This window comes from Lepidochelys kempii, chromosome 2 (genome assembly GCF_965140265.1).
Source record: "Lepidochelys kempii isolate rLepKem1 chromosome 2, rLepKem1.hap2, whole genome shotgun sequence".
NCBI lineage: Eukaryota > Metazoa > Chordata > Testudines > Cheloniidae > Lepidochelys > Lepidochelys kempii.
The window spans coordinates 245,367,108-245,382,472 of NC_133257.1; the positions used below are offsets into that span (position 1 = coordinate 245,367,108).

The window sequence follows — 15,365 nt, forward strand, 5'->3', positions numbered from 1 at the left end:
CCCACAGCATATGTCTCTCCCAGGCACCCCACACCCTCTGTATCCTCCCCCCACTCCATTCTTCTCCCTAGACATCCATCTTTCCCCAGCAACCCCCATATCCCCTCTATCCTCACCACATACCCTACAGCATTTGCCCCTCAAGACATCTCCTGCACATCCTCTATTTCCCCCCCAGCTGCCACACCATCCTTCTCCCCACATCCCCTCCTTTCCCCTACCCCCCACATCTTATATATTCCCCCATATCATCCTTTCTTCTAGACATCTCCCCCCAGCACACCCCATGTCCTCGTTCTCCCAACCCTACATATTTCCATATTATCCTCTTCCCCACACATCCCCTCTATCCTTCTCGTAGCCCTCCTCCACCTGCCATATCATCCTCCTTCCTGAGCCCTCTATATCCTTCCCCACCACCCCAATAGCATCGTTCTCCCCATCCCACCCCCAGTTTGTGTGCTTACAGTACCAAACTTCCTGTTATCCCCTATAAATTTTACATTCCCCTCGTCCATACACATCCTAACATATCATCCTGGCCGTCTCTAATATGACCCCCTCACAGTCCCTACTCCTGATAATGCTCCCTCTCTTCATTTACACACAGGGTCCTTATACCAACATGCACAATTTCACCCCCTGCTGTTAATCTGCTACAGAAATACCTCCCCTAGTGAGGTCATAATCCATTTGACACTGCCTCACAGAAACCCCTCCTTCTCGCTCCATAGATCTTAATCACTCTGTGGTCCCTCCTTCTAACTGTCCTTCCCAGCTACATTTCTACTATTACCCTGACACACAACCTCCCCCATCCTATTATCTAGAACTTGTTTATTTCCCTGATATTACCCCAGCAAAACCGTTACTTCACTCAAAGTCTTCTACTTCCTATAACTCTGATCAATGTGACATAACCCAATGATGCTGATTGCTCTCCCCAGTCCTCACATTACTCCCTTAAAATATTGCATAATTCTGGGCCATGTCTACACTGGAAAGCATCTACAAAAATTCCTACCAGTTCAGCAAGAAAAACTGACATAACTAACACAGAGGTAAAAATAGGTCTGGCCTCTGGAGTTTTGATTGCAGGAGGGCTTTGGTGAACTGATGGGAATGTTTGTTTTTGTTTTGAAATTTTCCCAATATAGACAAGACCCTAAAGTTGACACCCACCCTAACCAATGTTTGCCTCTTTTGTTTTAGGCCCCAATCCTGAAATGAGCTCAATATAGGCATATGCCCATTGAAGTCAGTGAAATTTTGTGTGCGTGGGGGAAGGAGGGGCTGTTCATATGAGGCTCCGATCTTGCAATAATTTCAACTTTATCTTGAAAAGTCTTCTAGGTAGGAACGTGGCATTTGTCTGTAGCAGTGGTTCTCAACCTGTGCCCAATGGGCTGCTTGCAACCCAGTCAGCACCCAGCTGCGGCCCAGGTGACATCCTCAGGGCCATGCTGGTAGCATTGGATGCAGCCCACATAACACACATGTGGCCCACAATGGTAAATAGGTTGAGAATCACTGGTCTATAGAATGCAATATTTGTAATAATACACCCTTTTCCCCACCCCCAAAATTAAGCACAGAAAGGGGATAAGGTACAGAGAAACCTACTCTTGCGGTTGCATCTTTTTTCAAAAAGAAAATGTTATTTCAGGACTTTGAATCAAAAGTCATGGAGGTGGAAGAGTGGGCCTGCAAATGAAAGAGCACTACAATACAAGATAGGAGAACAAATCCATGGGTTCACTGTAAACCAGGTACAGTATTGTCTTTTTCTCGATCTCTCACTGTGAGTACTTTATAACTGGACAAAAGAATTTAGTGTTAGATGTTTTCCTGCAGAAGAGACCAAGAGTTAGGGTTGCAGGGTAAATATTTACATATATGCTTTGAGTATCAAATAGAAGCAGCTAAAATATTCTTGTGGACAAAAATCTTTAGGCAGTGCTAAAACAAAATGCCTGCTTTAAAAGAAGATACTAATTCTGTTAGAATTTGTTATAAGGAAAACACAGTGACTTGTATGTAAACTTTGGAGAAGAAACTCAAGCCATTGAAAACTATTATATTAAACATTCAGTCATCTGTCAGTATTTGTATTTCACTGTGTGTTCTTTGCTATTTGTTTCTGTAAGTCATTACAAAAATATGAACTCTTCTTAAGTCGGGGAGGCATACCCTATTTATTGTAGTGGAAGTAGCAATATTTATATAGCTCTTTTAATCTGATATCCTTTTAAAGGAAGTCTGTCATTATCTCCATATTACAGAGGGGAAACTTTAGCACATAGAGTTGGAAGTAAGTTGACCAAAATCAGTGATCTGAGCTGAAGCGAGTAATAGCAAGTAGATCCTTAGCGCAGTACCCTATCTTCTGAATTTACACTTTATCTTCTCCTTACAATTTATACAAGTGGCCAAATTGTTCAAAGATTGTTTCCTATACCAGACAAGTATTGTTGGTTACTAATTCTGACACAATTTCTGCCCTTCAGGTAATTGTGTTGTTTAATTTACTTTTCTTGTATTTATTCACCTCTGATTCAACATGCTATGAAAACTATCTGCTAAAAATAGACCCGTACCACTAATGTTTTATTCACCAACTAAGTTTTATTTACAACCTAAGGATCTGATCCTGAAATTGATGCAATTTAGTGACTTCTTGAGTCCCATTGATATTAATCAGACTCCATTTGGGTGTGAGGGCCAGGACCTACACATAAATCCAGCTGCAGGATGAGGGTATAAGTGCTTGATCTGGCTCTCAGAAACATGGAGGTACATAAGCAGCAAATGGTCTTGCAAAATCATTTATAGCACGTGGAAAGTATCTGTCAATGTCCTGCGTACATAACAGTGCACCTTTCAGCAAATGGGAACACAGTAATATCCTAGGCTTTTCTATGTTACTCCTTAATACTTTGTTTCTTAAAAATATTGGTGACTTTTTTGTAATATATCAAAAAAGGGTTGCAACATAAAACAACAAAGACAAGGAAGGTAAAGCATACTTGCATGTAAAACATAGTGGGATGACTGTTAATCCTTTGAATGTGCCTGACTTTAATATAATATTGAATGATATGGTGGTGTAATCTTCCGTATGTAATTCTTTGTTTTTGCTTTCCATCATAACCTTAATTTCTTCTAATTCAGTTCTAGTGTTTGATGTGCAGCAGAGGCTAGCTGGTTCTTTTCATAGTGTTCTCAAATTATTTTACCTAGAATTTATATAAATACTAACATGGAAGTTTTCTTCCAATGTAGGTAGAAGCTGTTCCTGAGCTATTCCTAACTGCAGTGAAGCTTAGTCATGAGAACACAGGAGCCAAATATTTGCATGTGGCACGTGAGGACTCCAATAATCTATTCAGGTATTCATTTTAGTATTAGTATTTATAAGGCACTTTCTATATGAAGATCGACCTGAGACCTGCAAATGCTAATATAGCTTCATATTACTCAAACGTTACTAATACTTTCCATTTAAGAAGCTCATAGTTGCAAGATTTTAAAAAATCCTATTTTACCAAAACTGTTGAAAAACTTAATTTGAATTCTGCCTTTTAATTAGTGAAATGAGTTTATTTTTTCAGTAAGGAAAAATTCATACTATCAAATCCATTTCAGAGTGCTTTATCAATTTCTCTTATGTTGATTGCTTATCTTTGTAAACTAAGTTGGTGTAAGACCCTCTTAAATGGATTTAAGAGCTTCTACGCAAGAAGATGCTGCTGTTTTTAACTTAAAGTGGTACAGTTTTCACATGTTGTCAAAAACTTAATTCACACAATTTACCTGTAAGGTTAGTAACAATTATTGCTATAGTCACTGTCAAAAGGGGACGTACATTTACTATATAGGTGTTAGCTACTGCAGCTGTTTTATCAACAACCTTAGCTACTTAATTTGTCTGCTGAACCGCATATCATGCACTGGAAAAACACCATATATCATCCAAAAGGTATACATTCTCCTGGCGAGCCCCCAAAAGTCCTCTAATTGTGAGCTTGTTTTTTTTCCCCTTGAAAGATATGATGTTTCTGCCTCCCAGCAGCACCAGTATTGGAAGACTAGTTTAGTTACTAAAGCATGCTGCCTTTCACGTAAGGCTAAACTACAAAACAAGTAATAGACGTGCTGTCTTTTGGTCACAAACTATTGTGTTGCATTCTTTTACAGTGTACAATTTCGTACCACCCCATTGGACAGTACTGGTGTTCCACATATCCTTGAACACACCGTGCTTTGTGGTTCTCAGAAGTATCCTTGCAGAGATCCTTTCTTTAAAATGTTAAACAGATCACTGTCCACTTTCATGAATGCATTCACAGGTAAGTTCAAGATAACTAAGAGCGTATAATTCAGCGGTTCTCAATCTGGGACCCCAAAGTGGGTTGCGACCCTGTTTTAATGGGGTCGCTAGGGCTAGTTTAGACTTGTGGGGCTGAAGCCCGAGTCCAGCCACCTTGGCCTGAAGCCCAAGGCTTTGGCTCTGCACCCATCTCACCCCCTCTGTCCAGGGCAGTGGGGCTCAGGGTTTGGCTTTCTTCCCTCTTTCCCCTCCCACCTGGGGTGGTGGGACTCGGGCCGGCTCAGGCTTCGCTCCCCCCTCCTGGAGTTGTGTAGTAATTTTTGTTGTCAAAAGGGGGTCGTATCATAGAATTTCAGGGTTGGAAGGGACCTCAGGAGCTCATCTAGTCCAACCCCCTGCTCAGAGCAGGACCAATCACCAATTTTTGCCCCAGATCCCTAAATGGCCCTCTCAAGGATTGAATTCACAACCCTGGGTTTAGCAGGCCAATGCTCAAACCACTGAGCCATCCCTCCACCCCCTGCACCCATTGTGGTGCAATGAAGTTTGAGAACCCCTGGCATATACAGTATTGTTAATTATCTTTTACTTTATGATTACGGCTTACTTCCTAAATTCCATGTTTGTTTGTTTTTGCTATAGTTATTTATAAATATTGTTGAACCTTTCTAATTACATTGACTGGGAGATCCATTGCAAAATGTTGAATTTTATAAACAAGCAAGTCGGTGCTGATGCATAAAATGTATTTTGTTCATTTGACAAGTATAGATTAGTTTTCATATACACCTCTACCCCGATATAACGCAACCCGATATAACACGAATTCAAATATTACGCGGTAAAGCAGCACTCCGGGGGGCGGGGCTGCACGCTCTGGCGCGTCAGCGCGTCTGGCTCCAACACGTTGCTCTGAGTGGCGTGTTAAGGGTGCCGGGCTGGGACCGAGGGGTTGGATAAGGAGCACAGGGTCTCGGGGGGTGGTCAAGGGACAGGGAACGGGGGTGTTGGATAGGGCGTGGGAGTCCTGGGAGGGGCCTGTTAGGGGGCAGGGGTGTGGATGGGGGCGGGGCAGTCGGGGGGACAGGGAGCAGGGGTGTTGGGTAGGGGGTGGGGTCCTGGGGGTGGTTAGGGGCAGGGGTCTCTGGAGGGGGTAGTCAGGGGACAAGGAGCGGCGGGGTTGGATCGGTTGGGGATTCTGAGAGGTCAGTCGGGCGGGAAGTGATTATTAATAACGGAAATGCTCAAGGCCAAAGCAAGTTCGATATAACGTGGTTTCACCTATAATGCAGTAAGATTTTTTGGCTCCCGAGGACCGCATTATATCTGGGTAGAGGTGTACTATTTGGTATTTCATAGCATATAAGTAAATGTTCTGTTAGCATCACTTTTACAAAACAGCCGTCTTAGCAATGAATTCCTTACTATAGTATTAGATCTTTGCTGAGGAGTGGGGAGAAACCATCACATTCTACAGAAGTTATTGGGTGTGCAAATTAGCGAGCTTCTACTCAGTTCCAGTTAATTATTTGGACAATCGAACTTAAAATAAAAATAGGAAGTGAAATGCACTGCAAACTTCCTAAAATACTTTGGTCATTAATATTTGACTTTGTTTGTATACAGCCAGTGATTACACACTCTACCCATTTTCAACACAAAATCCAAAGGATTTTCAGAATCTCCTGTCTGTGTATTTGGATGCTGCTTTTTTCCCATGTTTGCGACAACTAGATTTCTGGTAAGACTTGTACAGTTGTGTGTATAAACATTAAAAATCAAAGACTTGCTTATAATTTTAAAACTTTTTTACAGGCAAGAAGGTTGGAGGTTAGAGCATGAGAATCCAACTGATCCTCAGACACCACTAGTCTTCAAAGGAATTGTTTTTAATGAAATGAAAGGGGCATTTGTAAGTTCTGGCTTTTATTATCAACACTATAAAAGTGCATTGTGAATATTTAAAATAGTTGAGATTGCAGATTAGCAATTTCATAGTTTCATTGAGTTTGAATAGCTCTACTCTCCCCACTATTAACCTCGTATACTCAATAGTATTTCTGAAGATAGATTGAATAAGATTTATTTTGAAGGATAGTCTGTTGAAAAGCTTATTATTTATATAAATGTAGTATTTAAGTAGTGAATCTTGCTGTTGTCCTATCTTTTGAGCAAAGGTTGGAATTATAATGTTGGAGCAATAGGCCACTAGTGATCTGATTAAAGTGACAAAAACTTTTTAATAAAAATTGTTGTATTAAAGTCAATGAAACTGGTGGACTACATGCTTGTGTAAGAATTACTTTTATGAGTAAGGCCTATAAGATTAGGTCTTACTGTTAAATATTTTTAATCTTAAAGTTTCTTCCGATGGCTTGCTAAAATGTATCTTTTTTTTTTTTCCCCTTAAGACAGACAATGAGAGGTTATTCTCACAACACCTACAGAATAAACTCCTTCCTGATCACACTTATGGTGTAATATCTGGTGGAGACCCATTAAGTATTCCTGACCTTACATGGGAACAGCTTAAACAGTTCCATGCCACTCATTATCATCCAAGCAATGCTAGGTACTTTAAATTGTTGTTGCTGACGACTTAGGTGATATACTGGGTTAACCGTGTATGTGTTTACCTGTGTCTCTCGCACTAAAGCAGGTATTTACTTTATATTAGTGTTTACTAAGTAAGGCGTGAGGAAAAATGTTATAGCACCAAGAATGGATAAATGGGTATAGGGTTTTTTTATTTTGTTTATTTTTTTTTAAATTTTGTCACTCATTCAAATCCAGCCCACATTGGAAGTCACAGAAAGATGTTATAATCTGATGGCTCTTCAGTGGCTTGTGTGACATGAGGTAATGGTATTGGATTCCTACTGGTAGGTGTTGACATTGCTCAGCCATTAACTGTTGGTATATTTGGCAAGGCCTGCATAGAAGCTAATAATTCACTTGACATGGAGACTGAAAGGTGATTCCTTCAGATAGAATTGAGGGGTACTAGTGGGGAAACTTGTATTGCTTCTCCCTTTTCTGAACCAATTATGTGGATAAATAGAAATTCAGCTTAGAGGGCTATCAATCCAGCATCTTTCATGAGAAATTGATTAAGCTATTGCAATGATGACCTCCCAGCCGCATCCCCCTGTTTTGTTTCTCTCTTCATCCTGCTTTTACTAACATGTCTAAATATAGATCTTGATAATCCAATATGATCAGCATAGGCAGCTCCTGGAGCCACCGTCAATCGATAATGCTCCTTGCAAGTGCAAGGATCTGCCTCAGTGGACCCAATTGCAGGATGAGGCCAAAATTTGTAACCTCACTGAGGCAAGGATTGTGCGATCTTATCTGTATTGCAAGAAGCTAAATAACCTTGCTTCTCTTTTAAAAAACATATTGTTTTGGGAATTTTCCTGCTGGGATTAGGTTGTTTGGACACGCAGCTTTTTCCCGCCAAGAGTACTGTATGATTGTCCTACAAACTAGCTGCTGGCTTTTAGTGCTCTTGACTTCAGTGCATGAAACTGGAAAATGGCATGGGATCTTCAGCTCTGAATAACTTTCTGATTAGTGTGTGCTAGTTCCATTTCTGCAGCAGAATTTTTGGTGACATTTTTGACAGGTTTGGGGGCCATGAAGACACACTCATTTCTGTATATAACTCACTAAAAGATGCATGAAATTCAGACTTCATTGCTGCTGTATTATGCATGCAGACTAAAAAATTAAATCCTAATCTTACATTTAAAATGCAGGTTCTTCACTTATGGTAACTTCCCATTGGAGCAGCATTTAAAACAAATTCATGAAGAAGCGCTGACTAAGTTTCATAGAATTGAACCAAATACTGCCATCCCAGTTCAGCAACTCTGGGATAAGCCTGTAAGTAAAAGATAAATATATAACCAGCCTTTGTATTGCACTACTTTAAATATTGAGTCTGCTCTGCAATGCTATTCAACTTACTGTTTGTTTTTATAGAACACTCACACATTTTGTTTGGTTGTAAAAGTGTTAACAGTTTTTGGGCCTTATGATAAATTTAAATGATTGACTTCTAGGATCTGTATACTGTTATATTTAGGGTCTCAATGATCCCTCAGTGTTTGAAGACTGCCACACTGTATTCACTAACTAGAGAATTATCCATCTAGCAATTGACACAGAGTTCTGGGAGTTAGGAGATGTGGGCTTAATTCCTAGCTCTGCCAGAAGCTTGCTCTGTTCTCTGGACCAATTCCTGCTTTAATTTGCAACCAGGATGCAAATGGGATGGAAGTTAGGGCAGGATTTGTTTGGCCCTTTCTTTCTCAATTTCCCACTTGTAATGGAGATACTACCTACCTCACGTGGGTGATAACAAGCAGGGATAATGTATTCATGAATTTACAAGTTAACTCATTAATGTTTATAAAGTGTATTAAAATCCTCAGAAGGAAGATACTATAGAAACACAAATTATGCTTTATTATTAACTTCCGTTCAAGTTTAATGTTTTAAATCATGTTACTGCCTCTAGTTACTTATTTATTATACTTGACAGAGAGAGCATCATGTGAAATGTGGCTCAGATTCATTTGCTGCAGACCCTACAAAGCAGACAACTATCAGTGTTAGCTTCTTGCTGACAGAGTAAGTGTATTGAAAATGAAATTTCAACAGAAGAATCATGCTTATTCCTTTAAATCAGGAACTTACTAAGAGTTTATTTCACCATGAGCGTAATCAAAATTGTTTACTATAAGGATTCTCAAATTTGTTTCATAGTGTGGGTCACCTCACATCCCATCATGACTGTGTGGCCCTCCCTTCTCTCCCTTTTCCAATTAAATTAACATCCCTGTGACAATTACATCAATTTCTTATGTAGAGCAGTTAATGTTAAGAAAGCAATAATGTATTTTTAACTGTCTTTCACTTTAGCGGGTGGAAATAAAGAGCCAATACCATGTATTCTGCGGACCAGTGTTTAGGGACCAATGATTCACTGTATGCTAATGAGTTGCATCTAGGCAGACTTATTACATGTAATGGGGTTGCCCAGATGTACCTCAGGGCCTAATTCAACCAGTAAAACCTTTGACTGGCAATGATGTAGCAGGTGGAAAGAACCCAGTTTGACTCTAGGATCCCAAGCTGCGTGTGCACAACTGTCAGTGACTTTAAAAAACAAAACAAAAACCTCTGCTCTTCCCCTCACACACACTTCCCAGCCCACACCCTGTAGTTTGATACCAACAATAACTTAAATATAATACATAATACCCACAATCCCATTTTAAAGAAAACCATGCTGTAACACTGATTTTTTTGAAACTTATTTTTTTACTTAGCATTACAGATACTTATGAAACTTTCACGCTTAACCTGTTGTCTTCCCTGTTGGTTGGTGGACCTAATTCTCCCTTCTACAAAGCCTTACTTGAGGCCAATCTTGGTACAGACTTTTCTCCTGATGTTGGGTAAGTGTCGCAATTCACTTTTCATCACCTTTTAATGACAATAACTCCTGTAACGTTGATACTGCTCTTGTTATAAAATTACTTCCTTTTTTAAAAAATAAATCGAAGGATAGGTGGGGAGAAAGCTAACTCTTATTATTTTCAGGCTATTTTTATACAAGAATCTTCTGGTGTATTTTACTCTTTTCCATAGTGGAACAGTGAAGTATCTTCAAGTGTAAATTTTGACCTTGCAAGATACACAAATAGTTTTATTCTTGACTTACGTTGATTTAATGGAGTTGAGAATAAGGCCCATAATTCACAATCCATGTTGCTATTTTGCTATTGCCAATTACTTGCATACAATGTTTAAACATTTGTTTTCAGATGTATGTTTGTCTCTATACACTGGAGCAAGTGGATTGAAACCCTGTGGCAGTCTCTCGCATGTCAAAGTATTTTTTTTCAATATCCAAAACTATTTTATCTTGACATCTTAAGTGCTTTAGGATTACTTCGGAAAAGTCAGTAAATTTAATCTTTGATAGGCTTTTATTTACTTATGGTGCTTTTTTTTTTTTCTGATTGATTTAGTGCACTATGAAGACTGTCACAAACACATCTTTATTGGTATAATGAAATACCATCAGATTTTCATAGTACAATATCTAAGTTACCTTGCATTTCCAAAAGTCTCTTGTAGACATAGAGCATTGTACAGATATTGTTTTGTAATATATTGAACAGAGAAATGGGACTCTATATGAGTAAAGATACCCATGTGTATAACTGCTGGTAGAATCATTTCTGAGTACTTAATGTTTTAAATAATTACACTTCATTCCAATTAAAATGACAGTATTTAGTACCTACTAGGTTAATGTGCAACTTCTTGGCAAGAAACTCATTGGTAACTTCCAATTTAGCTTATATGTATCTATCAGTGCAACGTTAAGAAGCAGCATAGTCTACTCCCCAGAGCATTCTGTGCCAAAAAAAATAAAAATTCCGTGCACAATATTTTAAAATTCTGCAAATTTTATTCCTCAAATAAAAGAGGAGGCTCCAGCATGGCTCTGTGGGGAGAGGCCACTGTACAGCTCCCCCTGGGATACAGACTCAGTGGCGAGGTTGCACCCAACCCTGACACAGCGCAAGGACTGGGCCTGCCCCAGAAACACCCCAGAGCCTTGCCCAGCTGTGCCAGGTGCACCAGATGTGGGCAGGCAGGCTCAGCAAGGCAGGATCCAAATATGGAGGGGCTTAGTGTGGGGAATCCAGGTGTGAGATGAGGGTTCTGTGTGGGGCAATCTGGATAAACGTGGCTCAGTGGGGTATCTGGGTGTGGGGGCGCTCAGTGCAGGGTCCAGATGCTGGGGGAGTGGGGCTCAGTGGGGTTGGGATCCAGGTGTGGATGGCTCTTCGGCTTGGTCCAGGTGCAGGGGGAGTGGGGATCTGCGGGGCGGGGGTGGGCGGTTTGAGTGTTTGTGTTTCAAAGAAGTCTGCGGAGGACATAAATTCTGCGCATGCACAGTGGTGCACAATTCCCCCTGGAGTAATAGTCTAGAGGAATGAGCATAAGTCGGAGAATTAGACACTTCTGAATTCTGGATCACTTTATGGTCTTTGACAAGTCATTTAGGAGGGTGGGGGAAATGTAAATGGCCTCTAATTTGGGTGGCTCAGTTTTGGTGTGCTAAATTTTAAGTGCAGGGGATTTGATTTTCACCAGTGCTGAACCCCTACAGCTCCTATTACATTGGCTGCTGTTGGAATTGTAGGATGATCAGGACTTCTGGAAATGGGACCTTAGGTTTTTAGAGTTGAGCCCTAAAGTTAGTCACTTGTGAAAACTTGGACTACAATTTCTTTATCCCAGTTTCCCTAAATCTATTGAGTCACTGAGACACAAACATGGAACCCCCAAAATATCATCTCTGCACTCAATTTTCAAAGACTGCTATTTGAAGACTAAATTGTAGACCCCTTCTACTCACTGTCATAAGTAAAATGAACGTGTTGGTTTAAAAAGAGTTTTCCTCTTCGTGTCTGCTATCAAAAGAAAATAATATAAATACAGAAAAATCTTCTGTATTTGAAAACACTAATACAGATTAATTCCAAGATTTTTTCAGTCCTTTCTATTTTAGTTTTGGTTCTGTAGCTGTTCTTCATTCTTTAGTTCGAACTATGGCTGAAACTTTTAAAAACCATGTACCATTTCTACTGAGACTGAAAAATAAATAGCTGAAGATTTTGGCTCCTTGCCTTTTTGTTAGGTTTTTTCTTTTCCATCTTAGTCTAGATCTTGTAAATTCTAACTTTTTTTTTTTTTTTACATTCATTAACTAGTTATAACCTTTCTGTGGTTCTGTGTCAAAGTTTCAGTACCTACCAGTGGAATAAATGTTTTTTTAATTCTAGGTTTAATGGCTGCACGCAAGAGGCTTACTTCAGTGTAGGCCTGCAGGGAATTGCTGAGAAAGACATAGAAACCATCAAACAAATTACTGCTAGAACAATAGATGAAGTTATTGAGTGAGTAATGTTAAATTCTCGAAGTATTCTTTTACCAAAAACTATTACTAGAAGTATATTTTTAAAATATGTATTTTTAAATGTATGAAAACTACACTAAAGTAGCAATTTCCAATGGTTCAATACTTTTAAGAACTAATCTTATTTATTGCCCCTCTCCTCCCTGCTTCCTTAAATACTTGTCCTATAGTGTGCCCCTCACCATAATATTTCAGAGTTAATAGTGCTATTTCATTAAATGACACAATATGATCATACTTCATATTGGTTTTATTCTATATGGTACATACTAAGTACCAATGCTTCATCAATACTATAATTCATTTTCATGTGTTAATGGGTGCATGCGTTCTTCTCTCTGGGATGTGGGGGTATGTGTATATATGTACACACACTATATCTATATTAAAAAAACAAAACAAAAACTTTCCCCAAAGGAAAGGATTTGAGGAAGAGAGGATTGAAGCCCTACTTCACAAAATTGAAATCCAGATGAAGCATCAGTCTACAAGTTTTGGACTTGCCCTGACATCAGTAAGTGCTCCTTTTTTCTGTATAGGTACAATGTCAGTTTTCAGCAGTGTCTTAGAATTCTGGGTCAGATTTTGCAAGGCCTTTCTCATGCAGACATTCTCCTGAAATATCTTTTTTTTTTTTGTCTTCCTTCCTTTGTTCCCCTCAATATCAACAAAGGTCTGTTGTCATTAGACTTTGTATTAGTTGTCTAATTTAGGGCTCAATCCCCTAATCTTTACATGATTAGGTCCCCTGGGATTGCTTGCTTGGGTAACGATTTCTCCTGGGCTTGTAAACTCAGGGCATGGACTTACACATTTGTAAGGCCTCTTGTACCCCATAGCGCTATATAAATAATGACTGAATACTTGGTCCCCTGTACTTAGTTTTGCTGCTGTAATTAAAGTTCATAGTTTAAACATGAAAATATGCACTGGCTTGAATATTTACCTAAAATTTCCACATAGAAGCAATTGTAGAGATGAGCCCCCTAGAAAATGTGGGTGGCTCTTAGGAACCCTGAGAAGCCTTCTAAGCTTTGTCAAGTGTGGGGGCTCTGTGAGTTATAGGATCTGCAGGTGAGGTGGAATATTTCACATTCTGCTTTTCCCAATGATCAACTCCTCTACTCTCCCCCGTTTTGCTACACCCTGTGTTCCACGTGTCCACTATCCCTCACTCTGCTGTCACCCTTCTTGTCTTCACCACTGTACCCTCCCGCACTTTGCTGGGACTCTTTATATCCCATTCTCCACTATGTAATCCAAGTTCCATGCTTTCTCCAGCCTGCAAATCCCACCAGTGGACCTCCCTAAGATCTAAAGGAAGTGAGCATTTTAGGAGGTCTTCTATAGTGGGATAGTGGGATTACCAGGAGAGTTGGGGAGGGGACAGCAGCAAGAGAAATGCATGAAATAGAATAATCAAATCAAACTCAATTTAAAATGTCTCATTGTTCTTTTCAAGTTAGCATCTGGCAAAAAGAGCTTTATAAGTTTCTCACTAAGGTGATCACCATTTTTCAAAAATGTCTTCAGCTTGTCTGATTAAATTCTGCTGCAAAAAACCCTCTTTTTAATTGATAAGACCTGCAAGCAATTAATTCAAAGTTTGAGGATTATCTCTTCAAGAAAATATTCTAGAAATGTACTTTATTAAAAGAAACTGCTTAAGTCTCCAGCAGTGAGATCCCATATTAATCTTTCCATATTTCTATTAATAATAAAAATGGAAATAACTTCATTTTCTAGGGATGGTAGTTTAAAAACACTAGAACTTAACTCGGGAAGTTCAGTACAGTAACTGAGTTCTCGCTTTTCTTTTGTTAATTTCTTGTTACAACAGTGACAAAAAAGCAAAAGTTAAATTTATTGAACTTGGAACACTTTAGTTTTAGAATGCAGTCAGAGAGGAATTTGTCTGATTATTTTTTTTTGACATTTGTAGAGCCACATTGAACTTGTCAAATTGTTGCTAGAATGATCAAAGTTAATGAGTGAGTAATGGTAAATTCTTCCAAATCTTGAAGCATTCTTTTAATACAGACTGTTATTGTTCCAAGGTTTGTAGAAAAATTTACCTCTGCCCAAGACCTAACCTACCCATTTTTCAGTTGATATTTCAATTGATATATGAGAGAGAATAATGTTCTTTGCAACAGAAAGTTCCCACGGAATTCTTAAATATTTTTTAGAGTTTTGACAATTGTTATATGCTTAGGACACGTGTGTATATAAACATATATTCAGTAAATGAGAATGGAGAACTGTAGAAAACATAATTTTGATAAATGCAGTTCAAGAACAATTTTTCTTCGTTTATTTAACATTTGCTTTGTAGTGTACTTTATTTCAAGTCTCTCTCCCCCACCCCATCCCCAATGTTTCTTCTACTGAACAGAAACTATCAATCTCTTCAGTTCAGGTTCTTGTATAGTATGTTGATCAACTTTCAATAGTAGTTTCACAAATTTTAAAATTAATAACTTCTCCCATACCACAAGTCCTAACAACGAAAACAAAACCTCCAAAACAAAAAGGCTCAGCAGACTTCTGCTTATAAAATCTTATCTATGTTAACAGTGGTCCCATTTAAACGCATAACAGAGTTATGTAAAAACACAGTTTTCTCTTTAGGCTGAAAAACTCATACAAATGTGTAACTGACTGTAGAATCTGATCTCTCTTGAAAGTTCTGGTTCAATTTTACTTTTTTCATGCCCTTCCTCCCAGTTGGACTGAATATTTGTGTATTCTAAAAAGTAAGGGGATGGGTGAGATCTGGGCTAAGGGGGAGAAATGTGAAAAGACTCCTTAAGGTGAAAACTTAGAAAATTGGGAGCCTGCCAAGGTAACTTTTTTTGAGGGGGAGGGAGGGAATTAACCTCTGATGTCTCTTTTAACAAACAATATTGTCACTTTTACCTTATGTACATATCAAATGGCGGTATTACTGAAGTGTTGCTTGTCTGCTATACATATATAAACAGGACTGGTAATGTGTGTGTTATGGAATATGCATACCAATCCATG

The 15,365-nt window shown here is 39.0% G+C and overlaps 1 protein-coding gene across 1 annotated transcript in view; it reads left to right on the forward strand.

Moving 5' to 3' along the window:
* Window positions 1-15,365, forward strand: part of PITRM1 (pitrilysin metallopeptidase 1) — a 43,513-nt gene that overhangs the window by 754 nt on the left and 27,394 nt on the right. Inside the window, exons 2-12 of the mRNA XM_073334464.1 lie at window positions 1,667-1,769; window positions 3,283-3,389; window positions 4,198-4,349; window positions 5,957-6,071; window positions 6,146-6,242; window positions 6,742-6,902; window positions 8,092-8,218; window positions 8,880-8,968; window positions 9,670-9,798; window positions 12,205-12,318; window positions 12,756-12,852. Coding sequence (XP_073190565.1) covers window positions 1,667-1,769; window positions 3,283-3,389; window positions 4,198-4,349; window positions 5,957-6,071; window positions 6,146-6,242; window positions 6,742-6,902; window positions 8,092-8,218; window positions 8,880-8,968; window positions 9,670-9,798; window positions 12,205-12,318; window positions 12,756-12,852 — 1,291 coding nt within the window. The remainder of the gene's footprint in view (window positions 1-1,666; window positions 1,770-3,282; window positions 3,390-4,197; window positions 4,350-5,956; window positions 6,072-6,145; window positions 6,243-6,741; window positions 6,903-8,091; window positions 8,219-8,879; window positions 8,969-9,669; window positions 9,799-12,204; window positions 12,319-12,755; window positions 12,853-15,365) is intronic.